The sequence below is a fragment of the Mus caroli genome, unplaced genomic scaffold (genome assembly GCF_978045245.1).
Source record: "Mus caroli unplaced genomic scaffold, Mus_caroli_1 scaffold_6, whole genome shotgun sequence".
Taxonomy (NCBI): Eukaryota; Metazoa; Chordata; class Mammalia; order Rodentia; family Muridae; genus Mus; species Mus caroli.
The window spans coordinates 28,473,601-28,486,754 of NW_028227261.1; the positions used below are offsets into that span (position 1 = coordinate 28,473,601).

At 45.9% G+C, this 13,154-nt stretch overlaps 2 protein-coding genes across 10 annotated transcripts in view; one reads left to right on the forward strand and one right to left on the reverse strand.

Annotated features, from left to right (window-relative positions):
- The window catches only part of Yars1 (tyrosyl-tRNA synthetase 1), a 29,810-nt gene extending 22,835 nt beyond the window's left edge, over positions 1 to 6,975 (reverse strand). Inside the window, exon 1 of the mRNA XM_021159392.2 lies at positions 6,537 to 6,975. Within this exon, the coding sequence (XP_021015051.1) occupies positions 6,537 to 6,701 (165 nt within the window). The 5' untranslated portion in view covers positions 6,702 to 6,975. The remainder of the gene's footprint in view (positions 1 to 6,536) is intronic.
- S100pbp (S100P binding protein) overlaps positions 6,932 to 13,154 on the forward strand; it is a 42,147-nt gene continuing 35,924 nt past the window's right edge. For 6 of the 9 annotated variants that reach the window (XM_021159400.3, XM_021159401.3, XM_029476107.2 and 3 more), the window contains exon 1: positions 6,932 to 7,074. The gene's annotated coding sequence lies outside the window, so the exon portion shown is untranslated. The other 3 variants (XM_029476106.2, XM_029476103.2, XM_029476104.2) reach the window with 3 other exon arrangements.

Here is a 13,154-nt window from a genome sequence, read left to right on the forward strand (position 1 = left end):
ACCAGAGTGCCCTGAGCTCTTCCTGCTGCTGTTCGTGTCTCTGGCAGGAAATGACACTGATGTTAGGGTATGAATGCACAAATCTACCCATCTTTCCCTTCTTGATCCCCTCAGTTACCTTTTATTCTCCGTTTCCTTTTGTAGCCACCTCAACAAAATTTTTTTCCTTTTAAATTTCATGAGTGTGAGTGTTTTGCCTGCATTTATGTCTGTGCACCACATGCGTACAATGAGTGACCCGGCAGGCCTGAAGAGGGTGTCAGATGCCCTGAGAGCAGAGTTCTAGATGGTTGTAAGCCTCCGTGTAGGAGATAGGAATCAAACCCACGTACTCTGGAAGAGCAGCACGTGAGTCACCTCCTCAGCCCCCGGAGGCCTCGTCTTACTTTAGCCATCTCCTCTGGTCTCATGTGCTTATGTCCCACTCGAGTGAGGTTTTGAGGTTCGCCGAGGATCCAGGCAGTTAGTAAACACCATTCAGTCCCCCTGCCTGAAACACTATCCGCTTAGTTCCCCTCTTCTCTTTCTGCTTAGACATCAGCAAGTCTCTGAGTCTACATTCTTTTTTTGTTTTGTTTTGAGACAGGGTCTTGATCCTCTACCTTCCGAGTGCTGAGATTACAGGGGTGTAGCACCACGCCATGCCTGGCCAGGCAGCAAACCTTTGTGTATGCTAAGGTGAGTGAAACCATTTTTCTGTAACCTGGAAACTATGCTGAAAACACGTTACACTGTTTTGAACTAAGTTTGTTTTGACGAAATCAATATAACATGTTTTGCCTTAAAGGATGGTGTTGTAAAAGGAGAAAAATATTTACCAACAATGGGAAGTCAATGGCTTTGACTGTTAACAGAAAAATAGCTTTGTTTAAATAGTGAGCCTGTTAAGCCAAGTGCTGACACATACAAAGAGTTTAAGAATTGTAACTAGGAGCTGGAGAGGTGGCTCAGTGGTTAAGAGAACTGGTTACTACTCTTCCAGAGGTCCTCGGTTCAGTTCCCAAATGGTGGCTCACAACGGTCTATAACTGTAGCCCCTTGAGCTCTGTTGCCCTCCTCTTGTGTGTAGACTGATGTACATGTAGACAACTCTCTCTCTCTCTCTCTCAAAAATAACTGAAACTAGACTGTAGACCCCAGGATTGCATTGCTATGCACCCTAGACACCCACTGCACTGGCGACAAAGACAAGGTGACTTTGAGACTGGCCATCATGTGACTATGGCTCCAGGGACCATGGAGTTTCTGGCATCATTGCTGAGATCATACATGCCTGCCTGTCAGCCCTAGCTGATGGCTGAGGCTCTAAAGGACCTTCTAGAACTTCCAACAGTCCCAGTCTCCTAGTCTGCCACAGTTGAAGGACTCAGGTCAAGCTTGCTCCTTAAGTACTGTTATGGTTTGAGCCTATAAGCCAGCCCCAGTTAAATGTTATCCTTATAAGAGTTGCCTTGGACATGGTATCTGCTCACAGCAGTAAAACCCAACTAAGACAGAAGTTGGTACCAGGGACTGGGTATTGCTGTGATAGGCCTGACCATGTTTTTGTTTGGAAGAATGTGGATTTTGGGACTTTTGATTTGGAAAGCCATGGAATGTAGTGGGGCTTAATGAGCCATCCTAGTAGGAATGTTGAAGACTTTGTTGCTGTGGGTGATTTGAACTGTGCAGACAGGAGGTTTCAGTGGAGAAGAACTTCAGTATGTGGCCTAGAGACTGTTTCTGTAGTATTTTGGTGAAGAACATAGCCCTGGTCTGCAGTCTGCCTGAGGCTAAGGTGAAGAGACTTGGATTAATTGGGTTGACAAAGGAAGTCTCAGCAATGCTTATGATAGACTTTGTTCCCTGCTTAAGTCTCACGACGAGGGATTGGAATAATAAGCGTAGCAAGCTGAGAAAGGAAAAATATAAAATATACGGTTTGACCATTAAAGGGGCACCAGGAAGTGAAATGGAGCTGAATCCCGTGTTCAATGATATTAAATTGAATTAAGGGACTAGTGACCTTGGGGTAAGATCCCACCCAGCTAAATTTAGGTCCAGGCATGGTGCTACACACCTTTAATCCCAGAAAACAAAGCCAAGCAGATGGCCATGCAGATCTCTGGGTTCAAGGTCAATCAATCTACAGAACAAGTTCCAGGACAGCCAAGTTTAGGCAGTGAGTGAGTTAGAAAACAGAAAGCTGGTGATAGAATAAGGAGTGGTCATGCATGTTCCAAGTCCAGCAAGCGGCAGAACATGGCAGCAGCTTCAGCCATGTGGCTCTGGCTTTAGAGTCCAGAATAAACGGGACTACTGGGACAATTGGTGCTGGCTAGCCAGAGCTAAGAAAGGCAGATCTCATGTGGACATTCTAACATTCTCATAGCCTATCAGCCCTTGTCACACTGGGCAAGCCCTTATCAATACAGCTATATCATATATCAGCTGATCCCACATTCTGCCCAAATTATTCCCTTCTGTTGCTTGAAAGCATTACAGGTATACATCACTGTACGGTTTTTGTAAGTTTTAAACATGGTTGGAGATGTGGCTTAGGTGGTAGATTGCTTGCCTAACCTGGAGAAAGCCTGAGTTTGAGTCCCGGCACCACATATAACCAGGTGTGGTGGTAAGGCATACACCTGTAATTTCTGGAGGCCATCCTGGATTGTATAAGAAACTATCTCAAATACCAGACGTTAAGAAAAAAAGAAGACTTTAGTATAGTTATTAATGTAACCATTCCTACTTAATATTATAGGGACGGTAAGTAGGCATTAGCTTCGATTTTTAACGATTTATTTTATTTCTTTAAATTATATGTGTGTATGTATGTATGCATGTATGTATATTGGTGTCTCCAAGTATCTTTGAAGCCCAGAGTCAGCCCCTTGGTGCTGAAGTTACAGGGAGTTGTAAGCCACCTGATGTGGGCGCTGGAAACTAACTCAGAGTCCTATGCAAGAGCGGTATACTGTGTCTCAAAACCAAAGTTTCAAGCAAAGCCGGGTGTCTGAAACTATGTAAAGAGACCACGTAGTAATAACCACTTCTGAAAACACCACCTGCTCTCAAACAGACGACCCTTTTCTAGACCTAGCAGTGGGGTGCCTTGAGATCACTGTGTATCCACTCTGCTGCCCTACTGTGTTCCCGGCCTGTGTAAGTCTAACCTGTCTTTAAGAGAACAATGTCACCAACCTTACCTACTCTGAATTCCCCATGCAGTCGGCTTTCACTCAGGGCCCAAGCTTTACTCTTCCATGCCCCTGACCCAGAACAGTGTGTGTGTGTGTGTGTGTGTGTGTTGGTCACTTGCTGAAGGCAGCGAATAAGTAGAAAGCAATAAACCCCCATAAACGTTGCAGGCAACACAGTTGATAACCACTGTGCGAGGCTTTGAGCACTCATCTTTCTAGTAAAGTGTCCTTCATTCCCTTCCTATGCCACAGTTCTGTGCTGTCCAGTAAACAGAGAGTAAAAGGGACAGGTAACAGGAACAGACATCAGATGCACACCAGAAAGATAACAGACAGGCCACAGACAGACAGAAGACACAGGGAGAGAAGTAGAGAATTCAAATTTTGCCTTCTTTCTTGGTCTAAACCACTCTAAGAAGGAATATCTTTCTTTTAATTCCTTAATTCAACCATTGATGTCACAAAAAACAAAAGATAATTAAAAAAAACAAACAAAAATTAAAAAGAGCAGAATAACTCCAGTCTATCAGTTGATGACTGGATAAATACCTTTATCTATATCTTCATACAATGGAATATTAATTAGTCTCAAAAAGGAACAAGAAAAGCGGACTGCAGATTTGTATGTGAATCTATTTTAAAGGTAGACCAGAGCCAACTACTCTAGCCTGAGGTACAGGCTTAAGAGAGAGGGGACAAGAGGCTTCTAGCTTCCAGATATCTGACCTGAGCCTTGGTACCTGGTAATAGGTGTCATTTTCTTTTCTTTTTAAAGACTTAAGTGTATCTGTGTATGGGTATGTGTGTATAAGTGCAGGTGCCTGCAGAAGCCAGAGGCATTAGATCCCTTTAGGTGGCTGTAAGACACCTAATATGGGTGTTAAAGATTGAACTTGGGGTAGGGGGTGGGATGGAGAGATGGTTCAGCAGTTAGGAGCACTGACTGCTCTTCCAGAGGTCCTGAGTTCAATTCCCAGCAACCACATGGTGGCTCACAACCATCTGTAATAGGATCTGATGCCCCCTTCTGGTGTGTCTGAAGACAGCTAGTGTACTCATATACATTAAATAAATAATTCTTAAAAAAGAGAAAAAGAGGCCGGGCGTGGTGGCGCACGCCTTTAATCCCAGCACTCGGGAGGCAGAGGCAGGCGGATTTCTGAGTTCGAGGCCAGCCTGGTCTACAAAGTGAGTTCCAGGACAGCCAAGGCTACACAGAGAAACCCTGCCTCGAAAAACCAAAAAAAAAAAAAAAGAGAAAAAGAAATTGAACCTGGGTCCCCTGCAAGAACACTAAGTGCTCTTAGCCACCAAGCCACCTCTTTAGCCCCTGATTTTCTTTTTTTAAAAAAGGTTTACTTTGTCTTGAAAGCCAAAATACAATAAAGGGCAGAGACATGTGTCTCAGTGTCCATGTTCCCATCTCTGTGTCTGGGCACCACTTACTCTCCCTCTCTGCCTCCAGGGTGCCCTTATTCCCCGGTGTCTGCTTCCCTCTAATTCTTTCCCACACACCAGAGCCCTTTCCTATAAGGGAAGCGGTTTCCTGGAAGAGACCAAAGGTCAGAGTAGGCCAGTGGGATGAAGAGAGACACAGCAAGCCTGGGGAGGAGAAGGTGGGAGGGAGAAGGAAGAGGGTAGGAAAGGATATGTTGGGAAGGGATGGGGACCTGGAAGTGAGGGGAGCGCAGGGAAAAGGAGAGAAGGGTGATGGGGGAGGGAGGGCAATGAGGGGAGGGAGTGAGAAAGAAAATATGAGGAATGAAATTCTGAGAGAAACGAAATCACACACTACCTTGTGTAACACCATCCTGTGAAAGGACACCAATGGGCACATTTTATCTGACTCTAGGCATCAGACCCACCCAGGAGTGGTATACACTTAGGGTCAGAAAGCAGATCAGTACTTCGGGGACAAGGATGAGTAACTGGTAGTATAGCTAATGGTATAAGGTTTTCTTTTTCTCTTTCTCTTTCTTTTTTTTTCCACTGAAGGTCTTGTGAAGCCCATGATGACCTTAACTTCAGCTATGTCACCGAAAGTGACCTTAAATTCTGGATCTTCTTGCTTCCACTTCCTACATGCTGGGATTACAGGCGTGTGCTCAGGTTGGTTCACATTTTTCTAGGGGTCGGGGGAGTTGGGAATAAAAACATCCCAGAACTTTAACCTTGTGGGTATACAAGAACTGACTAAAATGTACCCTTCAAAGAGGTGAATGAATGTTCTTAGTGACAGGGTCTCTGTATAGAGCCCTACCTAGCCAGGAACTCATGTAAACAAGCCTGGCCTCCAAATTGCAGCCACCCCCCTTTCTCTGACTCTCAGATATTAAGATTACAGGTAGCATGTACCACCACACTCAGGATAGGTAAATTAAAAAAAATAGCTTGGTGGTGCAACCGCCCTTAGTGTAATTCTAGTCCAGTCTTTATCTGGCTTGTAAAACAAAGTTTACAAGCCCCTCATGACTTGGCTCCTACCTGTCTCTCCTTAGAGAACAAGTCAAAGGACAGTGATAGGTTCTGTGGAGGAACATCAGAGGCACGGGCAGGCAGGGATGGAAATGGTTCTGTTGGCAGCAGCACTGTGCTTGCTCTATTCCATTTAAATCAGTGTCCTTGGACAAAGGGTGTGTGAGGGCTCTTAAGGCTGAGACCAGGGCCTCACACATGCTTTACCAAGGAGCTGAGCCTAGCCTTCTCCCTGTTCTACAATATTCTTGCTCCCCCTTGGGTCTTCCCTGTCTGAAATGCAGTTCTCAGCGCCCGCGTGTACACACACACACACACACACACACACACACACGCCAGAAGAGGATGTCAGATCCCTTGATACAGGTCGTACCGAACAGCCTGACATGGGTGCTGGGAACTGAAACCGGGTCTTCTGTAAAAGCAGTGCTTTCTTTCCATTTCAGAGCCCTCTCTTCGGCCAGCTCGCCCCTTATTTCTTTTCAGAACTTCAGTCATAGGAACTTTCAGTACGTGTTTTATTTAAGTGGTTTGGGTTATAGGTCCTTTTAAATTTCCGGTTCTCTCCGCCAGAGCCCTGGGAGGACATGGCCCTGACTCCCTAGAGACTAGCAGTGCTCCCGGCAAGGAATAGGATGGGTGGAATGAGGTTCCCAGCCCCAGGAATGGCTGGAGCACAAGCTACGTGCACACAAAGGATGAGCCCACTGGAGTTTCTCTTGCACCCTGAGAATGGCTGCTTGACTGATCAACTAGCAGAGAGCGCCGTAGAGACCGCGGCCCACACGTTTAGGGATTGGCTTCGGGAATCATGGGACTTCAAGTCCTCTGTACCCAACGGCGCATCCCAACACCCCCCCCCCCCCAAGGCCCGACCTGCAGGTTCCGGGTGATAAGGTGCAGCTTCTCCTCAGGGCTTGGAGCATCACCCATGGCTCCGCTGTCTCTGTTTCCCGCGCTCAGCCGGCACCCGCGCCCTTTCCTCGTTCGCCGCCGTCTCCGCGTGCCGGGAACTGTCACGCTAGTCCCGTCGGGTTGCATCAGCTGAGCTCGTCGCTCCGCTTGCTAGGCCTAGATTCTGTCTGTCCCCTCCTCTCCCCGAGCAGCCCCGAGTGAGGAGCAGCAGAGAGTCGAAAGAATCGATGAAACAGGAAGGGGCGGAACCATCCAACAGAAAAAAAAAAAAAACCAAAACAGTGTAGGTGGAGCTGGGGGGCGGGGTTAGGAAGGCCTCCCATGACGCATCCCTCTCAGGGGCGGGGCGGTTTCCTGCCAATCATTGCTTGCTTGCCCTCCCCCTGGTGTTGGCCCCGCTGCCTCGGGGTGGGGGAGGTCGTGAAGGGGGCGATAAAATGGCGCAGGGGGCGGAGTGAGGTGCTGCCGCTCGCCCAGGCTTTTGGCCCGGCTTCCGGAGGTGAAGAGCGGGCGGGACGTAAGGGTCGGCGCCCGTCGTCTAGGCGAGGGGTCGGGGGAGGGCCGCCTGTTGCTTCTCCACAGGGCCGCGTTCTTCGTCTTGCCCCCCTGAGGAGTAGGGAAGCTCGTCTCGCTGAGGGAAGGGCTGCTTCTCGCACCAGAGGTGATGGCGGGCGGGGAGGTTGTCCCTGCCCCCCACCTCCACATCCGTGGGCGAGTGACGCCCCTCATCCAGCTGAGGAAAAGGGAGCTGTCAGGTCCTCGGGCCGCCGGCCCTGCCAGTGGAGGCAGGGGGGGGGGTCTTCCTCTCCCGGTGCCTGCCTTCCCCGCGGGAGGCTGTTGCTAGGGAGAGCAGGGATGGCGGGCTTCCCGCGGGGCGTCGTGGCGGGAGAGGGCGACCCACTCCGGGCGACCGCGGGCCGCAGCCTGCCGAGGTGTGGCAGTCGGCGTCTGTCCCCTGAGGTCGGGTGCCCTGGCGGAGCCCGCGGGGGGACCTGGGTCGCCCCTGGGGGGAGGGGCGCGGAGGAAACACGCGCTCCTCCCGCTATCCGCGGGGAGGCGAGGACTCGCTCTCCCGAGTGGGAGGAGGAGGGAAGTGCAGAGGCTCTGGGCGTGGCGGGCGGGCGGGCGGGTCGTGTTCCCGACGGGGAGGCCTGCGGGCATCCTCGCAAGGTATCCCTGGGCCACCCTTGCTGCGTTTCATCCAGGGCCGCAGGGAATGCTGCAGACACCTAAGGTGAGCCCTTCTTCAGAGGGCCACCAAATGAGGACGGAGTTCACCGGCTGCCCTCATTTTTTTGTTTTTGTTTTTGTCTCCCCGGTGGTTGTTAAGAGCCCCAGGCTTTAATAGACTATTCTTGTAAAAGAAACCTGTTGCTTCAGTTTAGAAAAATCAGCTGCCTGGGCCTGTGTGGGAATTCTTGCCTCCCTAGTCTGGGGGAATTGTTACTTAAAGCAGAGATTTCCAGACCGGTTATCTTTCCATTTTACCTTGTTTGCAGTTAGCTCAGAGGGAGTTGCAAATTCTTTCTGATAAAGTCAGTTCCCTTTGTTTTAAAAAAAAATTTTTTTTGGGAGGGGCTCATTTTGGTGATACACCCTTTTTTGGTGGATGCTGTCTACTTCACGAGTATTTTGTTTAGGAGAGGTTGGAAATCAAAGGCCAATGAGAAGTACCCCCCCCTTTGGTCCTGCATATCAGACCCAGTTGGGTAGTGGTTTTGGTTTTACAGTCCTGAACTAGGATGTGTAGTATACATTTGGCATTGGCGTTTTACTGTCCTGAATAGAATGAGGCTTTGTGTACGAAGCCAATAGGCAATAGGTTTTTTGAGGTAAGATAAAAATAGATGGGGGAACCAGTTTCTGAGGTTGCAACCAGGAGGTTAGAGAACAGAGAGGGGGTGGTACACTAAAGTGTGAAGACGAAGACGGGGGTGGACAGGTGAGGGAAGTGGAAGGACAGAATAGGGTCACACAGAGATGTGGAGCAGAATTAAGAGAATTTAGAAATAGGAAAATATTCCTCCCTGAAAAAGAAGCGTCCATGTTTGAAAGATTTACCAGGCAGGTACCAAGAATGGCAGGTGATGTAGCATGTGAGAGGGGGAATTGTGACCCTTCACTCAAGAGGTTCACCATGTTTATTATTATTCTGGGGATTATGGTTTTTTTTTTTTTTTTTTTTTTTTTTGAGACGGGATCTTACTGTGTACCACTAGCCTGGAACTTGCAGTGTAGACCAGGCTGGCCTAGAACTCTGAGATGCACCCACCTCTGTCTCCTCTAGGTGCTGGGATGAAAGGCAAATGTCTCCATGCCTTGCCATGTTGAAGGCTTCCCTCCCTTGAAAATTCAAGTTGACTTTATGTCAAACCCCTCCCTTTCTCTCCCCTATGGTTTGGAACTTGAGATGAAGCCTCAGGTAGCCTTGAACGCCTCATCCTCTTGCCTCCCCCTCCAACATTCTGGAAATACAGAAAGTGTGTCTGCCTTTTTCAAATGAGTGTTCTCATTTATATTGAAGTTCAGAGACTTAAATGAATTGCCGAGGTCATTGAATTTTAGCCCAGTGCCTCTAGTACAAGCTACTTCATGGGCCATTAATTTGAAGAATTTACCTGATATTTCAGTTACCCATCCAGTCTGGTCCTAAATTAGTTTACTGACAATATGGTTAAGTGCTTCACTAAGTAGATCAGACTAAATAATTCCTAAATCGGGTCTGGGGAAGATTCTTACCAGTTTAGCCTTTTTTCCTATCATTCTTGTGCTTAAGGCTCTTTGGGTGAGATGGATGTAGGTGGTGGGATGAAATAACCATAGCTGGTGGACTAAGTGCTTATGTTCATGTCTGTCTTAATATTTATAATAACCTAGTGAGACGAATGGACTGTGAGGTCTCCTATTGACTTACAGGTGGAGAATATTCGAGAACCCTACTTTATAGGTGTGTTTGGTACATCTTTCTCACTGGCTTTATAACTTCATTTTTGTTGTGGTTTGCTTTTTGAGACAGGGTCTCACTGTGTTGCCCAGACTGGCCTGGAACTGACAGTGTAGGCCAGGCAGGCATTGAAGTCTCTGCCAGTTGACTGATAGGATTAAATGTGTATGTCATCACATCCACCTAGGCCAGCCTGGTCTACATAGTGAGTACCAAGCCAGTCAGGGAGACTACTCAAAATCCAAACTTTTTTTTTTTTTTACCAGTTTGTGTATCTGTGTGCATGGTGTGTAAGCTTTTGTATATGTGTATCATGTGGAAGTGGAGGTCTGAGATGAGTCAGTTCTTTCCTTCTTTTTTTGTTTGTTTGTTTTTGTGTTTTTTGAGTCAGAGTTTCTCTGCATAGCCCTGGCTGTCCTGGAACTTGCTCTGTAGATCAGGCTGGCCTTGAACTCAGAAATCCTCCTGCCTCTGCCTCCCGAGTGCTGGGATTAAAGGCGTGCGCTACCACGCCCGGCTCCTTCTATCTTTATATGGGTACTAGAGAGTAAATTCAGATGTCCAGGCTTGTGGGGTAAGTACCTTTCCTCACTGAGACAGCTAGCCATTTTCTAAGAATGTTGTTTTATTAGATATTTCAAACAGAAAATTAAGCAAGGTAGTATAATAATAATAATTACCATTATACTTACTGTCCAGGTTTATAGTCCACCTGTAGTTCTAGGACTTGTGAGGCTAACAAGGAGGGAGAATCAGGACATCCTTGGCTATATAGCAAATTTCAGGATAGCCTGGGCCACATGAGACCTTGACTCATTACATTACCAAAACATTACAGATAGACCGAAGCTATTCATTTCTCCTTGCCACTACCAGAAATTATTGCTATCCTGAATTTGGTGTTTTTTATTTTTTAAATATTTTTTTATAATTTTGTGATTTCTATATATCATAGAAACTTTCTTTAACAGATAATGACAGTAGAGAAAAGGTAGGAAATCTTTAGAAGATATATCAGCCTGTTGCATTTTATGGGCCTTATTTAAGTGATGGCGTGTTTGTTTTTCCTCAAGCCTGAAAAATATGACAAGATAATTGGAAAATTGAGTGGGAGTTTAAATTATTTATTATCCTTTTTTATGTGTATAGGTGTTTTGCCTGCATGTATGTCTGAACATGTTAAAGTAGATTGAACCACCATGTGGGTACTAGGAATGGTGCCTAGGCCCCCAGAAGAGCAGCCAGTGCTTTTAATCTTTACGTCACTTTTCCAGCCCGAGTGAGATATTTTAGGATAAGGAATTCTTATTTATAATTAAAACGGTGTGATACCTGAGATTTATTTCAAAATAATTTAGTAAAGGAGGGAAGGCTGGAATAAGAGATTAGCAGTGGGGTTGGTGGGGGAGAGGGCTAAGTGGTGGCCATGGGAGTTAGTTATGTTACTTACAAGCTTTTTGATTGTTTGTTTGAGACAAGGATTTTCTCTATAGCCCTTGCTGTCCTGGAATTCTCTGTGTAGACCAGGCTGGCCTCAAACTCTCAGATATCCACGTGACTTTGCCTCCTGAGTGCTGCTGAGTGCTGAATACTACTGTGCCAGGCTTTCATGTTTCAATTAAAAAGAATTTTTGAAAAAATTATCTTGAAATTCAGGAACTAAAGTTGCAAAGAGAATGGGTTGTATGAGTTAAAATGTATTTGTCTCTTTGTGTATATGAATGTGATATTGTTTTTGATGCTTTTGCCATTTGGGACATTATGAGAGGAGCGCATTATGTGTCTCTGGATGATGGATAACATCTGAGACCTAGGGCAGCTTCTGGTGCATTTTAGGGTAGGTTAAATTATTTTTCCAAGTAATAAAAATTTGTCTTTAGTATTTATATACTCCATAGTATATTAGCAAGCATACTAAATTTAGAAGGCCTAGAAGTTACTTCTGTCAAAAAACAACAACAATCCAAAAAAAAAGAAAAAGAAAAAGCTGGGCGTGGTGGCGCACGCCTTTAGTCCCAGCACTCGGGAGGCAGAGGCAGGTGAATTTCTGAGTTCGAGGCCAGCCTGGTCTACAGAGTGAGTTCCAGGACAGCCAGGTCTGCAGAGTGAGTTCCAGGACAGCCAGGGCTACACAGAGAAACCCTGTCTTGAAAAACAAAAACAAAACAAAACAAAAAAAACCAACAACAACAAAAACAAAACAATACAGGGTGTGTTTTGAGACTGTATAGCTTTGTCTGGCTCTTTCTGCAGATCAGCTGACCTTGAACTCAGAGGTTGCCTGCTTCTTCCTGAGTGCTAGGATTAAAGGCATGTACCACTATGCTTGGCCCATCATACTTTCAAAGTTAATTAGATCCCCTCCAAGTATAAAATGCTGTTTTCTCCCCTCCTTTCTTTTTAGTGCTTTATTTCATTACCAGTTTATATTCTCTCATATTAGAACTTAATATTTGGTGTTTTCTTGCTAACATGTTGCCAGGCATGATGGAGCATGCCTTTAATCCCAGCACTTAGGAGGCAGAGGCAGGTGGATGTTTGTGAGTTCAAGCTCAGCCTGGTCTACAGAGCAAGTTCCAGGACAGCCAAGACTATACAGAAAAATTCTGTCTCAAAAAAACCAAACCAAAACAAAACAAAAACAAAAAACAAACAATAAATGATATGTTCTGGGAGATTGGGAATCATATCTTTATTTCTTAAAAATCATAGAGGCAAAGTATGTTGCTTAATTGTTTGATGGTTGTAGCTCGGAAAATTATTGCTGAAGGAATGTCTGAATTAAAGCTGAAAGTTACTGAAAGTTAAGGTGTGGTTTGGGGGGGTGGTAAAGTAAAGGGGATTTTAGTTTAAGAAGCTATAAACAGCAGAGGCAGGTGGATCTCTGAGTTCCAAGCCAGCCTGATCTACAGATCAAGTTCCAGGACAGCCAGGGCTACACAGAAAAACCTTGTCTCAAAAAAACAAAGAAACAGGCTATAAAGGAAGCCAAGTGAAGAGGCACATTCCTGTAATCCTAGTGCTTGGAGGTGGAGGAGGATCAGGAGTTCCATTCCACTCCATCGTGATTTGGATGCCAGCCTGAACTGTATAAGACTCTACCTCAAAAAACAAGCACTTGCCTAGCATTAGCAAAGCGCTTCACTGGGTGATCCCCAGTACCACATAAAGTAGATATAGTGGTGTGTGCCAATAATCCCAGCCCACGGTGTATGCTAAGCAAACACTACTCAGCCACATCCCTAACCACCACACTAAGTTTTAATTATACAGGTAAACACTCATGGAGAAAAAGAGTTGAATGATGTTGACACTTGACTCTACAATTGATAATAAGCAACAATTTTTGTATTTATATCTTGCTGACTTTTTCTTTGTATTTTATATATAGTGAAAATGAGGAAGCGGCTTGATTGGTTTTTTGGAGTGGTTATCATTTTTAGTTTGGTTAAAATCTTTGACATGGCCTCCTCCTCCTCCAACCCTTTTCTATTTTACAAGGAACAAGTCCAAATGGCTAAGTGACTTAAATGGTTAGTACTAGTTAGTGACAGAGCCAGATCTTAGGTCTTAGGACTCCTAGTCCTTATTTACCCAACTAAAGCCGACAGCAGTCATAAGAAGGCGCCAGCTGT